The following is a 24,744-nucleotide window of genomic DNA, read 5'->3' on the forward strand; positions in this document are numbered from 1 at the left end:
AAGCATTGCGAAGAGCTGCTGGCAAAACGCACTAAAGTGCTGTTTGAATGAATGCTTACGAGCATGCTGGTGCCTACCACCGCTCAGTCAGACTGCTCTATCAAATATCAAATCATAGACTTAATTATAACATAATAACACACAGAAATACGAGCCTTAGGTCATTAATGTGGTTGAATCCGGAAACTATCATCTCGAAAACAAACGTTTTTTCTTTCAGTGAAATACGGAACCGTTCTGTATTTTATCTAACGGGTGGCATCTCTAAGTCTAAATATTCCTGTTACATTGCACAAACTTCAATGTTATGTCATAATTACGTAAAATTCTGGCAAATTAGTTCGCAACGAGCCAGGCGGCCCAAACTGTTGCATATACCCTGACTGCGTGCAATGAACGCAAGATAAGTGACACAATTTCATGTTAGCAGGCAATATTAACTAAATATGCAGGTTTTAAAGAAAGGCATTGATGTTTATGGTTAGGTACATTGGTGCAACGACAGTGCTTTTTTCGCAAATGCGAGAAATTAACAGGCACCGCATCGATTATATGCAACGCAGGACACGTTAGATAAACTAGTAATATCATCAACCATGTGTAGTTAACTAGTGATTATGTTAAGATTGATAGTTTTTTCTAAGGTACTTTTTTTTATTTTTTTTATATATTTTATTTTTGCATTTTCCAATTAAGAACATTCAAAACAAAAGTGAAAATATGTTAGACAACAAAGGACAAAGTGACGGTAACAGACGAGCGTAATAAAAAATAAAAATTATATATACGGGCATACATAATACATAAAAAACATACATGATACATAAATCACAATAAAATAAATCATAATAATAATAATGAGACATTGATTCATATGGTCACCTGCTGTAAGCTACATATTATACATTACGTGTGAAACATTATATAAGAATTATATAGGAGATTCAATCAATGTGGTGTGGGGGGAGATTCTCCATATAGTCAATAAAAGGTTGCCAAATTCTGTAAAATGTCTTTAACTTATTCCTCAAGCAGTAAGTGATTTTCTCCAGTGGGATACAACTATTAACTTCCGATAGCCACATTGCCACTGGTAGGGGGGAATCCGATTTCCATTTCAAGGCAATACATTTCTTGGCAATCGCTAGCAATATTTCTGTTAGCTTTATAGTATGACTTTGCCTAAGATTGGTGTTAGTATAGTTACCCAGTAGGCAGACCTCGGGGTCTAAAGGGAATGCAACCCCGTGGATTGAGGATATGGTATCGCATACCCCCTGCCAGAAACCATGTAGTTTTGAACACTGCCAAGTGGAATGGAGGGATGTTCCTTCATCTGAGCCACATCTAAAACATAGGGAGGAGATATCAGGATTGAACTTGTGCAGTCTAGATGGGGTGATATAGAGCTGATGGAGGAAATTAAACTGGATCAATCTGTATCTGGAGTTCAATGTGGATGTAACACCATCCCTGCATAGGTCACTCCATAGGCCCTCATCAAGATCAATACCCAGATCTTTTTCCCATCTAAGTCGGGGTTTATCTAGCTCAGGCAGTGTTAGTACTGACATTAGAGCATCGTAAACACGGGAAATGGTCTTGAGTAGTGGTTGGTCTGCATGGCAGAATTGTTTAATAGGTGACATCTTAGGTAGGTTCCATTGTCCCTTGAGAGTCACCCTAATAAAGTCTCGTAGTTGTAGGTAGCTAAAGAAGTCCCTGTTAGACAAGTGGTATTTCTGTTTCAGCTGTTCAAAAGACATAAGAACTCCCTCCTCATAACAGTGTTCCAGAAGAGTGATCCCCTTATCAGACCATGGTCTAAAGTTACTATTCTGGAAAAACATAGGGATCAATCTATTGTTCCATAAAGGGGTTTTAGGGGAGAGAAATCCCCCTCGTCCGAACAGCTCATGCAGTTTACACCATGCCAGGACAGAATGTATGATTAAAGGGTTGTCTGTGATGGTTTTTATAGATTTTCTGTCCCATTTGTAAAACAATTCTGCCCCCGTGTCATCATTCATCTCAAGCTTTTCAATGTTCAACCATGAGGGGGAGGGACCATTGTCAAACCTCTGAGCCAGAAACCTAGACTGAGCAGCCCAGTAGTACATTCTAAAATTGGGGAGGTTTAAGCCCCCTTGACCGTAATCCAGGGTCAGTTTGTCCAGGCTAACCCTCGGGGTTTTGCCATGCCAGATAAACCGTCTGGTCAGCTTGTCAAGAGAGGAAAAGAATGCTGCGGGCACAGGGATAGGGAGAGATTGAAACAAATATAGAAATCTGGGCAGGATATTCATTTTAATCACATTGATTCTACCCAGTAGGGTGAGAGGCAAGTCCATCCACCTACACAGGTCACCCTCCACCTTCTGCAACAAGCCGGCCAGATTGAGTTTATAGAGGTTGTTCAGGTTACCATCCACCATTATGCCCAAATATGTGAAGCCCAGAGGCGACCATCGAAAAGGAAACTTGTGCTTGATGGTATGATGGTCAAAGACAGACAGCGGTAAGATTTCGCTTTTATCGAAGTTAACCTTATATCCAGAGAAAGAGCTATAACACTGTAGTAGGATCTGCAAGTGAGAGAGGGAGTGTTCTGGGTTTGTTAGAAATAAGATAAGGTCGTCCGCAAAGAGTGATAGTTTATGGGTATGGGGGCCCACCTCAAAGCCATGTATGTCAGGGCACGATCTAATAGCCTCAGCCAACGGTTCGATGGCGAGGGCAAAGAGGTGGGGGCTAATTGGGCAACCTTGTCTGTTCCCCCTATAGAGAGGGAAAGAGGAGGAAGTAATCCCATTGGTAGCAATCCTAGCTTTAGGAGATTTGTAGAGTGATTTTATCAAATTTACAAAAACAGTACCTAAACCAAACTTTTCCAAGACGCGAAAGAGGTATGGCCATTCAACCCTATCAAAGGCCTTTTCAGCGTCGAGGGAGACTGCGACACTAGGTATTTTGTTTTTGTTAGCAAGGTGAATTATATCAAAGAACCTTCTGAGATTATTGGAGGACAGTCTATTAATTATGAAGCCAGTCTGATCTGGGTTGACCAACAGGGGAAGACATGACTCCAGTCTCTTAGATAGCATCTTGGTGACCAGTTTACAATCTGTGTTAAGGAGAGAGATTGGTCTATAGGAGGCGCACTTTAGCGGGTTTTTCCCTTTCTTGTGGATTACAGTAATCACTGCTTGAGAGAAAGACTCTGGAAAGCAGTTGTCTTCCCCGGCTTTTTTAAGTACCTCCATGAGGTAGGGGACCAACAGCTCCCTAAATTCTTTATAGAACTCTGGAGGGAAGCCATCCTCCCCAGGAGATTTATTAGAAGGTAAGGATTTAATGGCTTCCACCAATTCAGGAACAGAGAAGTTTTCACTCAGGCGCTCTCTGTCTTCCTCTGACAGGCATGGGAGGTTGAGAGAGGAGAGAAAGGAGTCGATCTCCGACAGATCATCGCTTGATTGGGAAGTGTAGAGGTCTTCATAGTATTTCTTAAAGGTATTATTAATTTCGGTAGGGTCGAAAGATATCTCATTAGTAAGGGTTTCTATAGCATTAATTGTCCTCTTATTTTCCTCTGCTTTCAGTTGCCATGCCAGTACTTTGTGAGCTTTCTCTCCAAGCTCGTAATAACGCTGTTTTGATTTAGTGATGGCCCTCTCAGCTTGATATGTGTTCAGAATATTATATTTCAGTTTTTTATTTACCAAAAGCCTATATAGATCTTTAGTCGGGCCTCTTTGGTAGGTTTTCTCCAGCTCAGAGATTTCAGATTCAAGGACATTCAGTTCCGCACCGTATTTTCTCTTCAACCCTTTAGTATAGGAAATGATCTGTCCCCTCAGATAGGCTTTCAATGTGTCCCAAAGAATGAAACTGTCAGGAGCGGAGGGTTTGTTTGTCAAAGTAAAAATATTGATCTGCTCTTTGATAAATGCACAAAATTCTGGTTGCTTTAGGAGTGTAGCATTTAGTCTCCATCTATATGCTCCGTTTACCTTGTTAGGAATGGAGATTGATAATACCAGAGGAGAATGGTCGCTAAGCAATCTGGGGAGATACTCGATATCTAACACTCTATGAAACAGTTGGGTCGATAGTAAAAAGTTATCTATGCGTGTGTGTGTCTTGTGTGGGTGTGAATAAAAAGAGTAGTCCCTATCCTGTGGGTGCAACTGTCTCCAGATGTCTAGTAAATTAAGATCTTTCATGAATGACATGGTGAGCTTGGCGGCTTTGGTAAGAAGGGAGGGTTTATCCGAGGACCTATCAAGGACTGTATCTAAACAAAAATGTAGATCTCCTCCAACCAGTAGCCATCCTGGTGGTGCTTGAGCGACCTGAAGGAAGACATTCTGTATAAACATATGGTCATCGAAGTTAGGAGCATAAATATTCAGCAGGGTCCAAGACTCTGAAAACATATGCCCCTGCACCAAAACAAACCTGCCCGAGGGATCAGAGATGGTGTTGTTGACGCAGAAGGGGATGTGTCTACTTATCAAAATTGCAGTTCCTCTTGCTTTGGAGTTAAAAGAGGACGCAAAAACTTGTCCTACCCATTCCCTCTTCAATTTCTTGTGTTCGCTGGCTGTAAGATGTGTTTCTTGTAGAAACACAATATCGGCCTTTAATTTCTTAAGGTATGTATAGACTCTTTTCCTTTTAATCGGGCTGTTATGGCCTTTTACGTTGAATGTGACATATTTTAGTGGATTAAGCATAGGTTGGGTTTGAAATATGTAACCGAATGGAAATCTCTCATATGTAAATAGTCAGGAAATGTTTCAACTTTGGTTTGAACACAGAAGTGACCTATGTGCCTCTTTAGGAAGGAAACAACAATAAACATGGAAAAAAGGGGGGAAAAAAACCCACCCACCCCGATTGTCAGACTAAAACAACAATCCCAACAATCAAACATGAATACACTTGTAGAGATACGTTGCTGCTCGCTTTCCACCTTACTCTTACTAGCTAAACCTTGGCGTAAACTAAAACCTGCGAGCTCTCTAAATTGAAAACAAACGTTGTGAATAGGCATTTATGGCTGAATAATTGCTGCCCACGGTAAGGGCTGCTTGAGTCTCTTTTCGGGAGAGGAGAAACATAAATGGGGGGGAAGCGGTGGGCCTAAACCCACTTATTGCTTCGTCCAGTGGATATTGACTAAACCAAAATATAGTCTCCTGTAAATGTAATAGAACTCACCCCGGGGAAAAACGGTTAGTTGAAAATGTACAAATCAATTATAGCGACCGGATAGCGGGGTAGACGGATCCGATATCAGCAGATCAGTCCAGATAAGAGAAAACAAACAGATTGGATCTTATCCCCCAGAGAGACCGTTTTTCAGTCGCGGTTCGGTTCTTTGAGAAAAGTGAATACTTCTCCCGGTGTGTTGAAGATATGGCATCGGCCTTTGTACTGAACTTTCATCCGCGCAGGGTGGATGAGGTAGCCGGTGATGTTCTTCTCCTTCAGTGCTTTGGCGGCAGGTCTGAACTGCTTGCGACGTCTGGCGAGATCGGCACTCATATCCGGGAAAAGGCTGACCCTCTTGCCATCGAAGGTGATGTCCCCTTTGGCTCTTGCGAGTTGCAGTATCTTCTCTCTGTCTTGGAAACGGAGGAACCTGACCAGAACGGCACGTGGGGGCTCCTCTGGCCGGGGTTTCGGCGCTGATGTTCTGTGGGCGCGTTCGATTTCCAGCGGCTTGGTGAAGTTGATTATGCCTAGGACATCCGGGATCCATTGAGTGAAGAAGCGGACCGGGTCACGGCCCTCGCTGTCCTCTTTCAATCCCACCACACGGATATTACTGCGTCTGCTCTGGTTCTCCATCTGGTCTACTTTGTTTTTGAGGTAGGCATTATCCTTCTGCAGTTCTATCAGAACCTGGTCATGTCGAGCGACGGTGTCCTCAACTGTGCTAATGCGCATCTCGGCCTCAGTCGTTCTCAGAAGGAGATCATTCATGGAGGATTTCAGGTCGTCGATGGAAGAATGGAGTTCAGCCGATTTCTTGTCAATTTTCATAGAAAGACCTTTGTTACCATCCTGAATTTCCCGGAGGAGAGTAGCCAGCATGTCTTGCGAGGCTGCCGAGAGCAATAGTCTGGAACCGTCGTCTGAGATATGAGGGCTAATGCTAAACTTGCTAGCTGTGGCGTTATCGTTGTCTTGGGATTCAACGACGTTTTGGTCGTCCTTCTTGCCTCTCGGTCGGAGGTCCATGGCTCTTTGGGAAGGTAAGTATTTGACAATTTATCAGCCGATGTTAGAATATTGTTTCAACGTTGTTATTTAGGTAATAATAGGATAAATTTCAAGAGCTCGGTTTGTCAACGTCTGTTCAGCTCCGCGGCATCACGTGTCTCCCTTATAAGGTAAGTTTAATGCTAGCTAGCAACTTACCTTGGCTTCTTGCTGCCCTCGCGTAACAGGTAGTCTGCCTGCCATGTAGGCTCCTCGTGGAGTGCAATGTAAGACAGGTGGTTAGAGCGTTGGACTTGTAACCGGAAGGTTGCAAAAACGAATCCCCCCTGAACAAGGCAGTCAACCCACGTTCCTAGACCGTCATTGAAAATAAGAATGTGTTCTTAAATCTGACTTGCCTAGTTAAATAAAGGTGAAATAATAAAATAAAAAAATTGGCAAATCGGTGGCCAAAAATACCGATTACCGATTGTTATGAAAACTTGAAATCGGCCCTAATTAAATCGGCCATTCCGATTAATCGGCCGACCTCTACCTGCAACACAAACTCAAAAAAGTTCTGGAACACTGTAAAGTCCATGGAGAATAAGAACACCTCCTCTCAGCTGCCCACTGCACTGAGGATAGGAAACTCTGTCACCTCCGATAAATCCACTATAATTGAGAATTTCAATAAGCATTTTTCTACGGCTGGCCATGCTTTCCACCTGGCTACCCCTACCGCGGTCAACAGCACTGCACACCCCACAGCTACTCGCCCAAGCCTTCCCCATTTCTCCTTCTCCCAAATCCAGTCAGCTGATGTTCTGAAAGAGCTACAAAATCTGGACCCCTACAAATCAGCCGGGCTAGTCAATCTGGACCCTTTCTTTCTAAAATTATCTGCAGAAATTGTTGCAACCCCTATTACTAGCCTGTACAACCTCTCTTTCGTGAGATTGGAAAGCAGCTGCTGTCATCCCCCTCTTCAAAGGAGGGGACACTCTTGACCCAAACTGCTACAGACCTATATCTATCCTACCCTGCCTTTCTAAGGTCTTCGAAAGCCAAGTCGACAAACAGATTACCGACCATTTTGAATCCCACCACACCTTCTCCGCTATGCAATCTGGTTTCAGAGCTAGTCATGGGTGCACCTCAGCCAAGCTCAAGGTCCTAAATGATATCGTAACCGCCATCGATAAGAAACAATACTGTGCTGCCATATTCATTGACCTGGCCAAGGCTTTCGACTCTGTCAATCACCACATCCTCATCGGCAGACTCAATAGCCTTGGTTTCTCAAATGATTGCCTCGCCTGGTTCACCAACTACTTCTCTGATAGAGTAAAATGTGTCAAATCGGATGGCCTGTTGTCCGGGTCTCTGGTAGTCTCTATGGGGGTGCCACAGGGTTCAATTCTTGGACCAAGTCTTTTCTCTGTATACATCAATGATGTCACTTGCTGCTGGTGAGTCTCTGATCCACCTCTACGCAGACAACACCATTCTGTATACTTCTGGCCCTTCTTTGGACACTGTGTTAACAACCCTCCAGATGAGCTTCAATGCCATACAACTCTTCCGTGGCCTCCAACTGCTCTTAAATACAAGTAAAACTAAATGCATGCTCTTCAACCGATCGCTGCCTCCACCTGCCCGCCCGTCCAGCATCACTACTCTGGACGGTTCAGACTTAGAATATGTGGACAACTACAAATACCTAGGTGTCTGGTTAGACTGTAAGCTCTCCTTCCAGACTCAAATCAAACATCTCCAATCCAAAGTTAAATCTAGAATTGGCTTCCTATTTCACAACAAAGCATCCTTCACTCATGCTGCCAAACATACCCTTCTAAAACTGACCATCCTCGACTTCGGCGATGTCATTTATAAAATAGCCTCCAATACCCTACTCAATAAACTGGATGCAGTCTATCACAGTGCCATCCGTTTTGTCACCAAAGCCCCATATACTACCCACCACTGCGACCTGTACGCTCTCGTTGGCTGGCCCTCGCTTCATACTCGTCGCCAGGTCCCGTGTGGCTCAGTTGGTAGAGCATGGTGTTTGCAACGCCAGGGTTGTGGGTTTGATTCCCACGGGGGACCAGTATGGAGAAAAAAAATGCATGAAATATATGCATTCACTACTGTAAATCGCTCTGGATAAGAGCGTCTGCTAAATTACTAAAATGTAAATGAAAACCCACTGGCTCCAGGTCATCTACAAGACCCTGCTAGGTAAAGTTGCCCCTTATCTCCGCTCACTGGTCACCATAGCAGCACCCACCTGTAGCACGCGCTCCAGCTGGTATATCTCTCTGGTCACCCCCAAAGCCAATTCCTCCTTTGGCTGTCTCTCCTTCCAGTTCTCTGCTGCCAATGACTAGAACGAACTACAAAAATCTCTGAAACTGGAAACACTTATCTCCCTCACTAGCTTTAAGCACCAGCTGTCAGAGCAGCTCACAGATCACTGCACATAGGCCATCTATAATTTAGCCCAAACAACTACCCCTTCCCCTACTGTATTTATTTATTTTGCTCCTTTGCACCCCATTATTTCTATTTCTACTTTGCACTTTGTTCCACTACAAATCTACCATTCCAGTGTTTTACTTGCTATATTGTATTTACTTTGCCACCACGGCCTTTTTTGCCTTTACCTCCCTTATCTCACCTCACTTGCTCACATTGTATATAGACTTATTTTTCTACTGTATTATTGACTCTATGTTTGTTTTACTACATGTGTAACTCTGTGTTGTTGTATGTGTCGAACTGCTTTGCTTTATCTTGGCCAGGTCGCTATTGTAAATGAGAACTTGTTCTCAACTTGCCTACCTGGTTAAATAAAGGTTAAATAAAAAAAAAAAATTAAAATAAAAGGCACAGTCACCTTAGTGTATGTAAACTTCTGACTCATACACTGATACAGTGATTCACTGATACAGTGAATTATAAGTGAAATAATCTGTCTGTAAACAATTGTTGGAAAAATTACTTGTGTCATGCACAAAGTAGATTTCGTAACCGACTTGCCAAAACTATAGTTTGTTAACAAGAAATTTGTGGAGTGGTTGAGAAACGAGTTTTAATGACTCCAACCTAAGTGTATGTAAACTTCAACTGTAGTACATTCTATGCATGGTCTTAAACTGCAGTAATTTATGTCTGAGATTATATGAACATGATTGGGCATTCTAACATAACAACCATTCGTCATCATGAATAGCGTCTCCCAAGTCTTCCTCACATTTTAGTTTGACATGTTTTGTGTCATCGGGAAAAGCCTTTATCAATCCTTGACACAGTTTGGAAATCAACTTTAGAGGTTTGTCAGACGGTCTTACAATATTTTCAATCTTTTTGCTTGTCCAGTGTTTGCTGCACAGAGAAAAATGTTGTCTGCTACAATTCACCTCAGCTCAGTCACAGACTGGTCTTCCCTGGCTGCCTGATCCCGATGAGACCCCTGTCACCATCTGATCCTGCTCAGATGAGGCATGACAAAGAATTACATTGGTGTACATTTATACATGGTATTAGCCATGAATAGAATCAATGCTTCAACAATTGAAATTACCATTATTCCCAGATCCCAGACTGTAGTCTACCCATCAACTCAAGATGGAACTTTGTATCCATTCACTGATTGTTATAATATAATGCAAAATTCACCTGTGCTCTGTAGACTGGTCTTCCCTGGCTGTCTGATCCTGCTGGGACACCTGTCACCATCTGATCCTGCTAAGACATGATGAGCATAGTGTTGTGTACTTTCTGCGCACCATGACAGTGAAGCCTGTAGAGCTGTTTATACCGTGTCAGTGGGAAAAATAGGGAATTAGCTAGGGAAACTGACATATCAATAATGTTACATTGCCATACTGACTAATAAAAACTCGCATTGTGCTGAAAAACGTCAGAATATCGGTCTTTAATCGTTTGGACACTGGTTTCATCGTTTGATTCAGGTCTAGTGTGATTGAGGCAAAAATAATAGCTAAAATTTGCTAGCTAGCTAACGTTACCCATCTTTTGGCTAGCTCTGCTAGCTAATGGTACATCATCAAATTTACTTCTGTTGAAACAGGACAAAAAGGCTACAAAACATTTCCATATAACAACAGCTGTTAGATACTGCTACCTGACATATAGCTAGAGGCTAGCTAAAGCTGAACTGGCTGTGGTAGCTACTAGTTAGCTAGTAGAGGGGATGAAACATTATCTAAAGTAACATGTCAGTTACACTACTAGCTCAGAACTAGGAATATTTTTTTTTCCTTCTGTCAAACAGCAGTTACCTTGCCAGCTAGATTAGTCAACTGAAGAGAAGCCATTTTCTGCTCTGCTTGCTTTTACAACTCAGAGAAAAAGCACAACACAGACAGCAGCTGCCTCTGTTCATCTCTTCCGTGCCTGTCCTATACGCCAGCCTTTCAGAAGCTTTGCCTTCACACAGCCTGTCTGCAAGCTCTGGTGACTGTGCGGTCCTAAATCCAGCTGTCTGAAACCGGAAAACAGCCTTCCCAGAATGTGGGTAGGCTGTCCCCAGTAAAAGTTGCACCCCTGGGTTTAAGTATAACTTTAGTATGACTGAAGCTTTTAGTGAGAGGTTTAATGCTTTAACATTTAATATTTTTTATCCCCCCCAAACTCAGAATCATTACATAAATAAGCACATTTAATTTTGTCTGGCTTACCATTCCAAATAAAGATAAATATATACACTGAGCAAAAATTATAAACGCATGTCAAGTGTTGGTCTCATGTTTCATGAGCTGAAATAAAAGATCCCAGAAAAGTTATAGGCACAAAAAGCTTATTTTTTTGTTACATCCCTGTCAGTGAGCATTTCTCCTTTGCCAAGATAATCCATCCACCTGACAGGTGTGGCTGATTAAACAGCATGATCATTACACAGGTGCACCTTATGCTGGGGACAATAAAAGTCCACTCTAAAATGTGAAGTTTTGTCACACAACACAATACCACAGATGTCTCTTGTTGAGGGAGCATCTAATTGGCATGCTGAGTGCAGGAATGTCCACCAGAGCCGTAAGCAGAGAATTGAATGTTCATTTCTCGACCATAAGCCGCCTCCAACGTCGTTTTAGAGAATTTGGCAGTACGTCCAACCGGCCTCACAACCGCAGACCATGTGTATGGCATCATGTGGGCGAGCGGTTTGCGGATGTCAACATTGTGAATAGAGTGCCCCATGGTGGGGTTATGGTATGGGCAAGCTAAAACTATGGACAATGAACACAATTGGATTTTATCGCTTGGCAATTTGAATCCACAAAAATACCGCAATGAGATCCTGAGGCCCATTGTGAGGCCCATTTTTTTTTGGAGGTATCTTTATTTCCAGTCATTAAATCCATAGATTTGGGCCTAATGAATGTATTTCAATTGAATGATTTCCTCATATGAACTGTGAAATCTTTGAAATTGTTGCATGTTGGTTTATATTTTTGTTAAGTATAATTTGAAAAATGAGTCGTCTGGAGTAGGCAGCGACATAAGTAAACTGTGATATGACTAAAGCGTTAATCAGTGTAATTTTACGTAAATAGACAGGTATTTACCTCACCATGGTTGCAAGGTCTTGTCAAAAAAAGTTTGTTCCTTGCTGTAGAAGGAGCAGGCTGGCCACAGATGGTGTCTCAGCTGCATTAGATCCTACTGCTTGACAACCTGCTGTCTGACAACAGAATTATACTCAGAGTAAGAAAAGAAGGACAGTGTCAGAATGAGACAGAGGGAAAGAGGTAGACCTATGATGCTGATTATCTCTCTGTCAGTTCAGTTGTCAGTGGTGTTGAGCCATGTCTCAGGCGACTCTCTCTCATGGAGCCCAGAGATGGGTGTGGCTGCATACTTTGTGATAGCATAGGCTGCTGTTTCCCCTCTCTCTGGTAGCGCTCTGTGATAGAGGTCTTCATGGGACCAACAAGTTGGATCCGTTCCGTAATGGACCTGGGGCTTTCCTACCTGGACCAGATATGCATAAATACATTTGTTAAATATAGAGACCCGGAAGAGGGAGAGGGGTGCCGCTCTAGCAGGCAGGGAGGGGCCGTACTGTGAGCGAGTGACACGGGGAGGAGGGAGTGAGAGACCGCAACTAACCAAGCCGACTCGTGCTATAGTAGACTAATCGCTGCCATAGCTAGGTTATTTATCATCAAATACTATTTACGTAGTACATGTGTTGGCCTGCATCAAACCGGGAGAAGCTAGTTAAGCTAGCTAGCTAGGCTAACTGAGGTTGCAGTGCATGTGCTTTCTCATCCTACAGTTACAAATGACAACTCCATTCAGAATATTAAGTAGCAGCCTACCTGTTGGCTCCTGGTCGTTGTATCCTCCATTAACTTCTAATTCCATCATTTTAATTCCATTGATTAGATATCTCCTAATTTCTGCTACACACTGAGCGAGGCTCTATGACCGTAGCCTTTTGCCGCTTTGATGACTCATGATTGGCCAACAACAAGCTCCACTCTCGTGAAAAGCAAGAGGAGCAGTATAAATGATAAAATATCTCTCTCTTTATACACTGCAGCAGTCTCGTTCTGATCTGTACGGTCCCTTCCGGACAAGTCAGTTAAAATTACACATACCTGAGACCCTTGACAATCAGATCAGACCTCTGACATTATTTAGAATTCTGGATCCGGACCCGCTCGAGTCCCGGATCGAGTCTGTACTCTGTGGTGGTGCTCTGTAGTAGTGAGTGGGCATCAACAGGCATGGATTAAAATGCTGAGCTCTCATATCCTTCCTGTCTGCATGCTGTCAGGGAGGATGCCAATTCATCTACACTGGAATGTGTCCCAAGTGGCACCTAGGGTTCTGGTCAAAAGTAGTGCACTAGGGATTTGCGATGCAACCCACTGTGTACTGCAAAGTGAAAGGGGAAAATTAAGTGTGAACGATCTTTTATTGAAATTGATTGATTGCATATAAAATGAATGGATGAAGGTTAATGGATTTACTGTATTGTGTACTTTAACCTGCTCTACAGAAAAGATACTTATGTTGGTACCTTGTCCATGGTGTAGAACTGCAGGGTATTAGTTTCTGTCAGGGGATTACCTCTGAATAACTCCTGGTCCTAATTTCTGAATGTGTTGAAACGTCTCTCTGTAATACTATGGGTTCTGTGTCCGAAATGGGACCCTATTCCCTATTTAGTGCACTACTTTTGACCTAAGCCCTGGTCAAAAGTAGTCCAATATACAGTGAATAGGATGCCATTTCAGACACAACCCAGGTTTCTGTTGCATAAGTGTGCTAAATTGACGGAATGGCCGTGTTTTATGCAAGACTAATCCACACTGTCAGTTCATTTAGAGTTGCCCCACGTCTCAGCGAGCTAACGAAAATTATAACCAAAAGGGCCTCTCTCAGCTCTGGCACACCCCTCCGGGTCAGTTGACCTACAGCCAGCCCAACATGCTCTCTGTCTGGGTTGCCGCCAGGTCATATCCCTCTGCTGCTGACTAACACCTCAGACCTCTTCATCAGCAGCAACAGCACCCCCAGGTCTCTCCATCCATCACAGTAGCCATTTGTTGTATTCAAATAAGATGATAAGAAAAAAGAATGAATAAATGACACGAGGCAGAAAGCATATTTTTCCTTTTTAACACCCCTCATAGCAACTCCTTTGCAGCTTGTCATTGAGTGTCCAGTTATGTGGTATATTGTTCTGTAATCTACTGGCTGGGTCTGGGTCTGCCTGCCAGGGGAAGGGATACAGTAGGGCTGTGTGCATACCAAATGCCACCCTATTCCCTTTATAGTGCACTACTTTTAACCAGGGCCCAATAGTGCACTATATAGGGTGCTGTTTGGGCCACTGTGGGAGTTAGAGGACCTCCCTGCATTCCTGGCAGTTCTTTATTCAGAATTGACCAAAAAAGGCTCTTCAAGGTACTTCATTTCAGTACAAGGCTATCTGAGGGACTTTTCTCACTCTTGAGTAGGAAGTTGGCTTAGCTTTGTGGTTTGAGTTTATTCTGTTCTATTATTTAAGGTAGTACCTATAGTCCAGTTGTTTGAGCATGAAACCCCAATTTCCTGGTGCTGTTGAGATGTTGTTGTTGAGGTGTTATTGAGGTATTGTTGAGGTGTTGTTGAGGTGTTGTTGAGGTGTTGTGGAAGTGTTGTTGTGGTGCTGTTGAGGTGTTGTTGTGGTGTTGTGGAGGTGTTGTTGTGGTGCTGTTGTGGTGCTGTTGAGGTGCTGTTGTGGAGGTGTTGTTGAGGTGTTGTTGTTGAGGTGTTGTGGAAGTGTTGTTGTGGTGCTGTTGAGGTGTTGTTGTGGTGCTGTTGTGGAGGTGTTGTTGTTGAGGTGTTGTGGAAGTGTTGTTGTGGTGCTGTTGAGGTGTTGTTGTGGTGCTGTTGTGGAGGTGTGTTGAGGTGTTGTTGTTGAGGTGCTGTTGCCTCTGGAAAAGTGACTCCGTGATGGCTAGAGTAGCGTTCAATGGTATCAAATGTATATTTTGACACATTGCAGACATTATCATGGAGACTTCATTATGATACACAGTCCAAATTAAAGGTAGCTATAGTGGCTTATGAGTATCCTTCAGTACCTTTTTCTCCATCAGGGTCATTTACCATACTATAGCATATGAGTGTAACTATTTGTTTGATGTGAGACATGAACGCCCATCCGGAGCTCATATACCCAGGCCGTGATGTAGATAATGCTCTGAATCACAAAGCATGAATCATTCTTCAGTGTCTCTGTGAGAGTGAAGAGAAACAAACAACAATTTATATATGAGTACTAGAGGGGACAGCAGATAACAAAAACAACACACAGGACTCTGGTCAAAAGTAGTGCACTATGGAATAGGGAATAGGCTGTCATTTGGGACGCATCCTATGGCGCTTCACTGTTAAGGCTGCTCACTCTTTCATTTCCTATAGCCTGTGTGACTGTGTCCCCTGTGTTTTTCAGAAAAACTATTAATTTGTGTTTTAATTATATTATTATTATTATTATTAATCACCGTCGGCAGGTAAGAGCCAATTTATGCTTGATCCGAAAATGTGGTCGGAGGCTCCGTATTGATGGTGTGACGCAATTGCGAAGCCTCCGGAGGCATGCAGAGGCCAAATTGAGCTTCATACCGCACTACCGTGTGCCTCTCAAAATGTGTAACAATGCAGAGGGCTCCGTATAGCTCCACATTGACATGATTGGTTGAGGTAGGTGAGGTCAGGAGGTCCTGTATAAACACAGACTCATCTCCTTAACAACTTCCTTCACAACAGCTCTATATGTATGACACATATAGCCTCCTGTCTGTGTATGGAGTCCATCTGAACTGTACTGTGCTGGTTTGGATATTTTCTTTTCACATTGTCCTTTCCAGTACGCTTCCAGCAACTATCGTGGATGTGTAATCAGGCCAGCCCAGTACAGCTCGGCTTGGTTTGCCTCGGTTTGGCCCTATTGTGTGAATTAGGCATGTGGCTATGTTTTGTCTGATGCCATATACTGGCTGGATGAGTTAACAATGAGGCCAATGCATGGATGAGAGAGAAACCTTGGGCATAAATGTAACCTTTGAAATGATGTCATCTCACCCCTACATTTTGGCGGTCAGTTGTAAGTTGCATGTGTTTGTCTACAATGAAATGTTTTCATATTCAACAAGAGGGTGTTTTTCTCTCTTGCAAAACATGTGTGTTGTAACTTGAGGAACTCTACACATCTGATCTGACAGGTTAATTTTTAGGTGTGTCTCAAATAGCACCCTATTCCCTGTACCAGGGCCCTAAAGTGAAGGGAATAGGGTGTTCTATTCAGTTACTGACAGAGTGATTGATTGTTTTTGTTTTCTCAGAGCTGAACATGGAGTACAACCCCTCTGACCATCCTCGGGCCAGCACAATATTCCTCAGCAAATCTCAGACGGATGGTGAGTATAATACAGTATAACCTCTGTATTGTTATAAAGTAGGATATTCCCAGATCACAAGACTGCTTCCAGTGAACACAGACAGCTCAGCTCTGTGTGGTAATGTATGCCTTGCCCTGGGGTGTTTCCCTAGAAGTACTACAGCCTCAGGGATTCTCATCCTATCACACTGTTTTTCACTGATAAATCTTTCCATTTTACTAGGAAGGATTTTAGAACACCACAGTGATTCTAGGAACTTTGAGTCATGCTTAGCTATGTTATACTGTATCAAGACAGTATTAGCATAGCAGGTTAAGTGACACAATTGTCCAGGATAGAAGCTACATTTGATACATACTATTGTTAAGTGAGAGCCAGTGATAGTTGTGTGTTTGAGTTGAACAGGTAAATTAAGTAGACGGCTTTTGGTTGTTTTTCAGTGGAGTTGTCTAGCAAAAATGGTGAGTAGTGTATATGTACAGTAATACTGAGTGCTTCTGTTTCCCCCTAGCTGTGGAGTAATGTCTGCCTCTAATACTCTCTGTTCGTAACCAGCCCTAACCATAATGAATCATCTCTGATAGTGTGATATTAACCACTTTGTCCTCTTTGTGCACACTTTGATACGCTTCTTGCTGTACAGTATGTTGCAAATAACGCATGTAGGGTCCATAGAAGCGTTGCTGTTTCAGTGCAGAATGTCTTGCTGATCATGCTGAAACTCATCTACCATTGTGCTTTTTTCTATTGCTTACGCAATCTCTAGGACAGTGGTATTCTAACTTTTTCAGCGGGGACTCAATTTTTTTCACCAGAATTTCTGGGAACCCCATTTTTTGGGCACGAATTTCTCGCAAACCCACCCCATCCAAAATCTAATGACAAAACCTTAAAATCTGTACATTTAGATTTTTACATCAACAAATAACCTTCAACTCATTACATTTTCATCTCTTATCAACCAATAAATACATTTACTCAATAACATTTTATTTTTCAAAATGTATCTTTCTCAAAACATTTCTATATTGTCCCATAAAATAACCTGTACTCTTCATTTTTTGTAAAAAAACAACCTCATTTTGGCGACCCCACTGCAGTTCGTGACCCCGACTTTGAATCCCGCTGCTCTAGGACAATGTTGATAACAAAGGATTAAAGCCTTTCTCAATCCTTCTCTTTTTATCTCTGTTTAGTGCGTGAAAAAAGAAAGAGCCTCTTCATCAATCATGTGAGTATTCAATACGTATTAAATATAGATTCAGGCTAATATATTATTTCCTTATATTGGACAGTTAGTCTTTGTAACTGATTCATAATCATGTATGAATTGCCCATGGTAATTCCTTATATTGTTTTACAAGTTAACACACATTGACGAGTCAAAGGTAAGGTACAACATGATTTATGTGTGTCCTCCATGGATCCATTTCATTGCTACTCATGTGACATCATGTTAAATTCATATAGTTAGGGCCGACTTGCATCATTCATGGTAACATGTTAGAGGTGAAGGACCCTCTGCATTATTGACAATGATTAGCAATCTTTAAATAGTTAATACACAATTATCTCTTAATTTGCCATGCATGTTCATCGCATGCTACATTTGAGGAGGTAGCCTCAGTAGAAACCTTATTTAATGTATCAATATGCCCTCTAGTAACAACATGCCCTCGACTAATGGTCAGCTTTTATAATTGCAGCAATATAGGGATGTGTATTTGTAATTCTATGTTGTTATTGTAGCATGGATCAACTAGAAGGAAACATAGCTCCTGTTCCACCATCTTCCTGGATGACAACACAGTCAGTCAGCCCAATCTTAAATTCACCATCAAATGGTGAGTGTATGTCCCAGTTCCGTTTACATGGGTTGACCAATGGGACAGACAGAAAGTACTAGTTGTGACAAATGCTTTAACAACTACCCTTCTTTCTTTACAGTGTATCTCTTGCAATATATTACCATATAAAGAATAGGTAAGAATACCCTATCACTTTGAGCAAGCAATGCCTTGAATGGAGAGTTTGGTTAGCTAGTGTAACAGTCCAGTAAAACATTTGACCTTTGAGCGTTCCTGAATGACCTGTTTCAGGGACACAGATGGAGGAATGCGGCAAGACATTTTTGACGAGAAGCTTCACCCTCTCTCGGTAACAGCCAATGCAATCAGTTCCTGTGTTCATATTGACCCACTGTGTGTGTGTGTGTGTGTGTGTGTGTGTGCCTTTGTATAAATCTATCCATTTAGTTTTATACAGTGACCATGTTCGTATCATGTTCTTCTACTCTCTTAGAAATCTGAAGTGCCGTCTGACTATGACAAACACGACCCCGAGCAGAAACAGATCTACCGCTTCGTCCGGACGCTGTTCAGCGCTGCTCAGCTCACTGCAGAATGTGCCATTGTTACACTGGTAAAGGAGGGGGACTGGTTGACTCCATTGTTTGCGTCCCAAATGGCACCTGACCCTATACCCTACATAGTGCACTACTTTTGACCAGGTAGCTTACCAAACTTGTTTCATCAGAGGTGTCATAAATTAGACCTATATATTTTTAGAAAAGTTAATTCTCAACTCGTCTGACACCTTCTCAGACAGGGCAGACAGAACTCTTGTCCACCAAGTTATTCTCTCCCCTTTAGCTACAGCCTTTTATGTTTGATCAACTGGTGTCCTGTTGGTTACTGTCTGTCTGTCTATCCTCGGTCAGACACGGGCTTGGAGTGTTCCTGTCTCAGGCTGATCACCATGTGAGTCAGTCTGTCAGAGGCTGCTAACTAGCCTGTGGTTGCTTCCCAAATGGCACCCTTTTCCCTATTTAGTGCACTTCTTTTGACCAAGGCCTATATAGGGAATTGAGATGCAGGCCAAATCTGTCAGAAGCCTCCTAACTAGCCTGTGTCTGTGGGCGGCTGGCAGCCAGTTTCAGAGCCTGTGATAGTCACTGACATGAGCAACAGTGGAGGAAAATTAGGCCAACCGCCAGGGGCCAAAGCCAGTTAGCCACTGTGTCCTCTACTGCACAAGCGTACAGTAAAAGGCCTGGGACTACTACTCTACTGCCAGAGGAACACACAGATGGTCTGCAGCCAGAGCAGAGTAAACGTCAGAATCACAGAAGCACATTCTCCACGTACCAAGTGACATTTCGATGCACCAACATTGTGGTCTTGTCTTCAATTTACACACATCCTTGTCTTCTCTCAGGAGGTCATCCTGGGAGGGGGCTGAGGGGGAGTAGGGGGAGGGAGGGGGGAGGGCCCTGGGGGCGGAGGGGAGCTGTGGGGAGCTGTGTGGGAGTAGGGAGGCTGTGTGGGAATAGGGGTGAGGGAGGGGGTCAGTGGGTTGGAGGAGGGATGGGGGGGCTGTGTGCGATTAGGGGGGAGGGAGGAGGGATGGACTGGCTGTGTGTGATTGGGGGGAGGGAGGGATGGGGCTGAGGGGGGCTATGTGGGAGTGAGGGGAGGGTGTGAGGGATAGGGGGCTGTGTGTGGCTCTATGGGAGTAGGGGTGAGGGATGGAGGAGGGATGGGGGGCTGTGTGGGGCTCTATGGGAGTAGGGGGGAGGGATGGAGGAGGGATGGGGGGCTGTGTGGGGCTCTATGGGAGTAGGGGTGAGGGATGGAGGGCTGTGTGGGGCTCTATGGGAGTAGGGGTGAGGGATGGAGGAGGGATAGGGGGTGGTGTGGGGCTCTATGGGAGTAGGGGTGAGGGATGGAGGAGGGATAGGGGGTGGTGTGGGGCTCTATGGGAGTAGGGGTGAGGGATGGAGGAGGGATGGGGGGTGGTGTGGGGCTCTATGGGAGTAGGGGTGAGGGATGGAGGAGGGATAGGGGGCTCTGTGGGGCTCTATGGGAGTAGGGGTGAGGGATGGAGGAGGGATAGGGGGTGGTGTGGGGCTCTATGGGAGTAGGGGGGAGGGATGGAGGAGGGATAGGGGGTGGTGTGGGGCTCTATGGGAGTAGGGGGGAGGGATGGAGGAGGGATAGGGGGCTGTGTGTGGCTCTATGGGAGTAGGGGTGAGGGATGGAGGAGGGATAGGGGGTGGTGTGGGGCTCTATGGGAGTAGGGGGGAGGGATGGAGGAGGGATAGGGGGCTCTGTGGGGCTCTATGGGAGTAGGGGTGAGGGATGGAGGAGGGATAGGGGGTGGTGTGGGGCTCTATGGGAGTAGGGGTGAGGGATGGAGGAGGGATGGGGGGTGGTGTGCCTCAGGTGAGAAGAGGTGGGTTAAGAGGGAGTTCACAGAAGGTTAATGTATGAATCAAGCTTCAGATACGGGTCAGATTTTGAATATGGCTCTGCGTGTGCCACGCATTATCAGGAGATGAACATACTAGTTAGGTAATAGGGTGTTATTTGGGAAGCAAATATCACAAAGTTAATTGCCTCAATTACCTCATGACTTTAGTATTCATTTTCCCACTGTGTTTTTCAGGTGTACGTTGAGAGGCTGCTGACGTATGCAGAGATAGACATTGGCCCAGAGAACTGGAAGCGTATGGTCCTGGGAGCCATTCTGCTGGCCTCTAAGGTCTGGGACGACCAGGCTGTTTGGAACGTAGACTACTGCCAGATCCTCAAAGACATCACCGTGGAGGACATGTAAGAAGAAAATAAATCAGGATGTTATTTTCAATAGGGACTCTTCTGCTGGCTAATTTTAGCTGACCTGTTTTGCTGCTCACATTTAGTGTGTACACAGTTTTTCTGAAAAGCTCAGACTTAAAGCTTTACTGACTTCCTGTAGGTCTGACACTGGACCACATTGTGAAATCAAAACCATGTACTGTACATTCAACAATTTGTTTTTACACTGATGTTTTGGATACGTGGCCCTAATATGTTGGTGTCGATCTCTAGGACAGTGAGCCGTCTCTGTATGACTGCCATCAATTGTTGTGAAAAACATATATTCTCCCTTTTTTCTCAACAGGAACGAGCTGGAGCGTCAGTTTCTGGAGCTTTTGCAGTTCAACATCAACGTTCCGTCAAGTGTTTATGCCAAGTATTACTTTGACCTGCGCTCACTGTCAGAGACCAACAACCTGAGCTTCCCTCTGGAGCCCCTGAGCCAGGTCAAAGCCCAGAGACTAGAGGTGAGCCACCACTCAATCTAGCTGTCTATCAATAACTACATTTATTTAGAAAGCCCTTTTTACATAAGCAGCTGTCACAAGGTGCTTTTACAGTAGCCCGGCCAAGTCCGAAAGACAAAGCAGAGGCTATGCAGTACAGGGTAGGCCGGGTTACTGTAGAGCACTTTGTGTCAATGGCTGATCTGAAAATGGCTTGTGTTGATGGCAGCTGATCCTCTGAATAGTCTTGGTTTAACACTTTAACTACATCTTCTACATCTTTTAGTCTATGCCCGAAGGGCAGTAACAATTCCGTTCAAGCGAGTTTGTTTATCGATTCATCATGTTTGTTGCTCCTGCAGGCGATCTCAAGGTTATGTGACGACAAGTACAAGGATGCCAGGAGAGCTGCCAAGAAGCGCTCAGCGAGCGTGGACAATCTGGTCGGGGTGCGATGGGTCCCTGCCATCCTTTCCTAACAACCAGGAACATAGACCATACCTGAGGCTGGGCCTGAGACTGGGCCTGAGGCTGGGCCTGAGGCTGAGACTGGGCCTGAGACTGGGCCTGAGGCTAGCATGGTAAATTTCCCAAAATTCCCAGGTTTTCCAGAATACCTGATTGGAGGATTCCAGATTTCCTGCTGATTCCGGGAATCATCCAGTCTAGATTCCTGGGAATTTTGGAAAAGTTACCCGAATTCTGCAACCCTAACCTGGATAGACAGACCGACCTTGTCCCTGTCACAGATAGATGCCTTCACAGTGCCTCCGCTCCTGTAACACACAGAAGAGCTCTCTACAGGACTGGTAGTTCACTGACTGTTAAGAGAAAGAAAAATGAAAGCTGCTTTGTGATACAACACAAAGATGACTGTTAATAAGAGATCTCATGACATCACAGTTTCCTGTGGACAGCAGCAGCCAGGTGACCATCAAGACCATCAGAAGTAGCCAGCCAACCATCACTGTGGCAACATTAGCTTTATGCGTTGTAGCAGCAAACCAGAGAAGTTGTCAGAAAACAACATTTCAGTGACATTTGACCTCTTTTCCTGGGTCGTACCAAACAAAAGAAAAAGGACTGAAACAGGTGGACGACCTGAACTTGTCCATTGAGAAACATGTTTTTTCGCGGTTTCCATTGAAAACGTTTTGCTATGGCGTGCACTAATGAATAGGATCATCGTCCTAGACTGTCCAAGCTGGTGTGGCACGACAGACAGTTGGTTGCCTTTGGACATGGTTCTGTAGCTTTTAGTGAAAGGGTTTTTATTCATTTTGTGTTCATAAGGTTGTTTTCACTGCCTACTGCTATAGCCGACCAAACCCAAGTACCTGCAGACAGTATTTGATCAGGTAAAACAGCATTCTAGCTGTGCAGGCGTTTCTACTGGAGATCTACATTCAAATTCCAGAAACATTTAGTTCTTAATGAACACAATTATTTTGTTCATGTTCAAACAAGTTGACCATATGACTTTACTACCCACTGGGCAAAAACTGGTTGAATCAACGTTGTTTCCACATAATTTCAACAAAAAAATTCAATGTGATGACGTTGAATCAATGTGGAAAACTGATTGGATTTGAAAAAAGTATTCTTTTTCACTGAACTTATAACCTAAACTTTTTATGTAAATAAGAAATAGACGTTGTTCCCAGTGGGTACCTTTCCACTAGTATATCTCCCTAGTTACTGTACATCCCAATACTCAGAATGTTATATTCAAATCTGCATTCATCAATGATATACTACATGGCCAAATGTATGTGGACACCCCTTCAAATTAGTGGATTCGGCTATTTCAAACACATCTGTTGCTGACAGGTGTATAAAATCGAGCACACAGACAAACATTGGCAGTAGAATGGCCTTACTGAAGAACTCAGTGACTTTCCTTGTGGCGCCGTCATTAGAAGCCACCTTTCCAACAATTCAGTTCATCAAATTTCTGCCCTGCTGGAGCTGCCCTGGTCAACTTTGAGTGCTGTTATTGTGAAGTGGAAACATCAAGGAGCAACAACGGCTCATCCACAAAGTGGTAGGCCACACAACCTCACAGAAAGGGACCGCTGAAGTGCGTAACGCGTAAAAATTGTCTGTCCTCGGTTGCAACACTCACTACTGATTTCCAAACTGCCCCTGGAAGAACGTCAGCACAAGAACTGTTCGTCGGGAGCTTCATGAAATGGGTTTCCATGGCCGAGCAGCCGCACACAAGCCTAAGCTCACCATGCGCAGTGCGAAGCGTCGGCTGGAGTGGTGTAAAGCTCACCGCCATTGGACTCTGGAGCAGTGGAAATGTGTTCTCTGGAGTGATGAATCACATTTCACCATCTGGCAGTCCAACGGACGAATCTGGGTTTGGCGAATGCCAGGAGAACACTACCTGCCCGAATGCATAGTGCCAACTGTTAAGTTTGGTGGAGGCTGTTTTTCATGGTTCAGGCTAGGCCCCTTAGTTCCAGTGAAGGGAAATCTTAACGCTACAGCATTCAATGACATTCTAGACAATTCTGTGTGTCTAACTTTGTGGCAACAGTTTGGGGAAGGCCCTTTCCTGTTTCAGAATGACAGTGCTCCCGTGTACAAAGCGAGGTCCATACAGAAATGGTTTGTCGAGATCAGTGTGGAAGAACTTGACTGGCCTGCACAGAGCCCTGACCTCAACCTCATCAAACACAATTGGGATGAATTGGAACGCCGACTGAGACCCAGGCCTAATCAAGAAGAGTGGAGGCTGTTATAGCAGCAAAGCGGGGACCAAAATTAATGCCCATGATTAATATGTGTCCACATACTTTTGGCCATGTAGTGTATATGTGAGTGATTTAGCTACTGTGAATGTGTCATCCACAGGATTCCAAGTAGGTTATATTGACAAGAAGGTGACCATTGAAAGGATAGAAATGGGTTATCATACTTGATACACCGTGTGAAGCATGACTTGTGTTTTTGTTTTAGAACTCGATGTTTTAAGCTACAATGTTTCTTTATTTGTTTAAGAACAAAAACCTGAACACTGAGCCAACTTCTATATAACATAGCTCCTCCAAACGTTATACAGTTTGATTTTGTCTTATAAATATATTAATATTGTTATATTCATGATCAACTTTTATTTGTGTTTTTATCATTGTCAAGAAGACCCTACTGACAACTGAAGCACTACAATTGTATGAATTATTTTGAAATTAAACTTTGTACAGTGCATAATCAAGTATTAAAGTGATGATGCGATCATTAACTTAATTTTGAAATATTTATATGGAGGCGTTGATCCATGTTTGTAATAAAAGAACATGTCTTTTGATTTTGATTCATTTATTTTTGGGTGAAAACTATTTGTACAGTTTAGAAATCCAAGAGGACAACACATGAAAGTGTAAAATACACTTATTTCCAAAGCGTTTGTCTGACTGTTGTATTAATTTATGTTTATATGTGGAGAACTTGTTAGATCATGTGTGTATGCTAATCACTAAATCCCCCTATTAGCAGTCTATTTGT

General features: G+C 43.6%; 1 protein-coding gene across 4 annotated transcripts in view; it reads left to right on the plus strand.

Annotated features, from left to right (window-relative positions):
• The window catches only part of LOC106599493 (cyclin-Y), a 40,548-nt gene extending 16,001 nt beyond the window's left edge, over positions 1-24,547 (plus strand). Inside the window, exons 3-13 of one of the 4 annotated variants that reach the window (XM_014190761.3) lie at positions 16,089-16,163; positions 16,586-16,606; positions 17,342-17,376; positions 17,510-17,533; positions 17,895-17,989; positions 18,093-18,128; positions 18,245-18,302; positions 18,447-18,566; positions 20,592-20,758; positions 21,090-21,252; positions 21,594-24,547. In XM_014190761.3, coding sequence (XP_014046236.1) covers positions 16,089-16,163; positions 16,586-16,606; positions 17,342-17,376; positions 17,510-17,533; positions 17,895-17,989; positions 18,093-18,128; positions 18,245-18,302; positions 18,447-18,566; positions 20,592-20,758; positions 21,090-21,252; positions 21,594-21,710 — 911 coding nt within the window. In that variant the 3' untranslated portion in view covers positions 21,711-24,547. The remainder of the gene's footprint in view (positions 1-16,088; positions 16,164-16,585; positions 16,607-17,341; positions 17,377-17,509; positions 17,534-17,894; positions 17,990-18,092; positions 18,129-18,244; positions 18,303-18,446; positions 18,567-20,591; positions 20,759-21,089; positions 21,253-21,593) is intronic. The other 3 variants (XM_014190763.3, XM_045714631.2, XM_045714632.2) reach the window with 3 other exon arrangements.
• Positions 24,548-24,744: the final 197 nt, after the last annotated feature.

Source organism: Salmo salar, chromosome 03 (assembly GCF_965601325.2).
Source record: "Salmo salar chromosome 03, fSalSal1, whole genome shotgun sequence".
NCBI classification, from domain to species: Eukaryota; Metazoa; Chordata; class Actinopteri; order Salmoniformes; family Salmonidae; genus Salmo; species Salmo salar.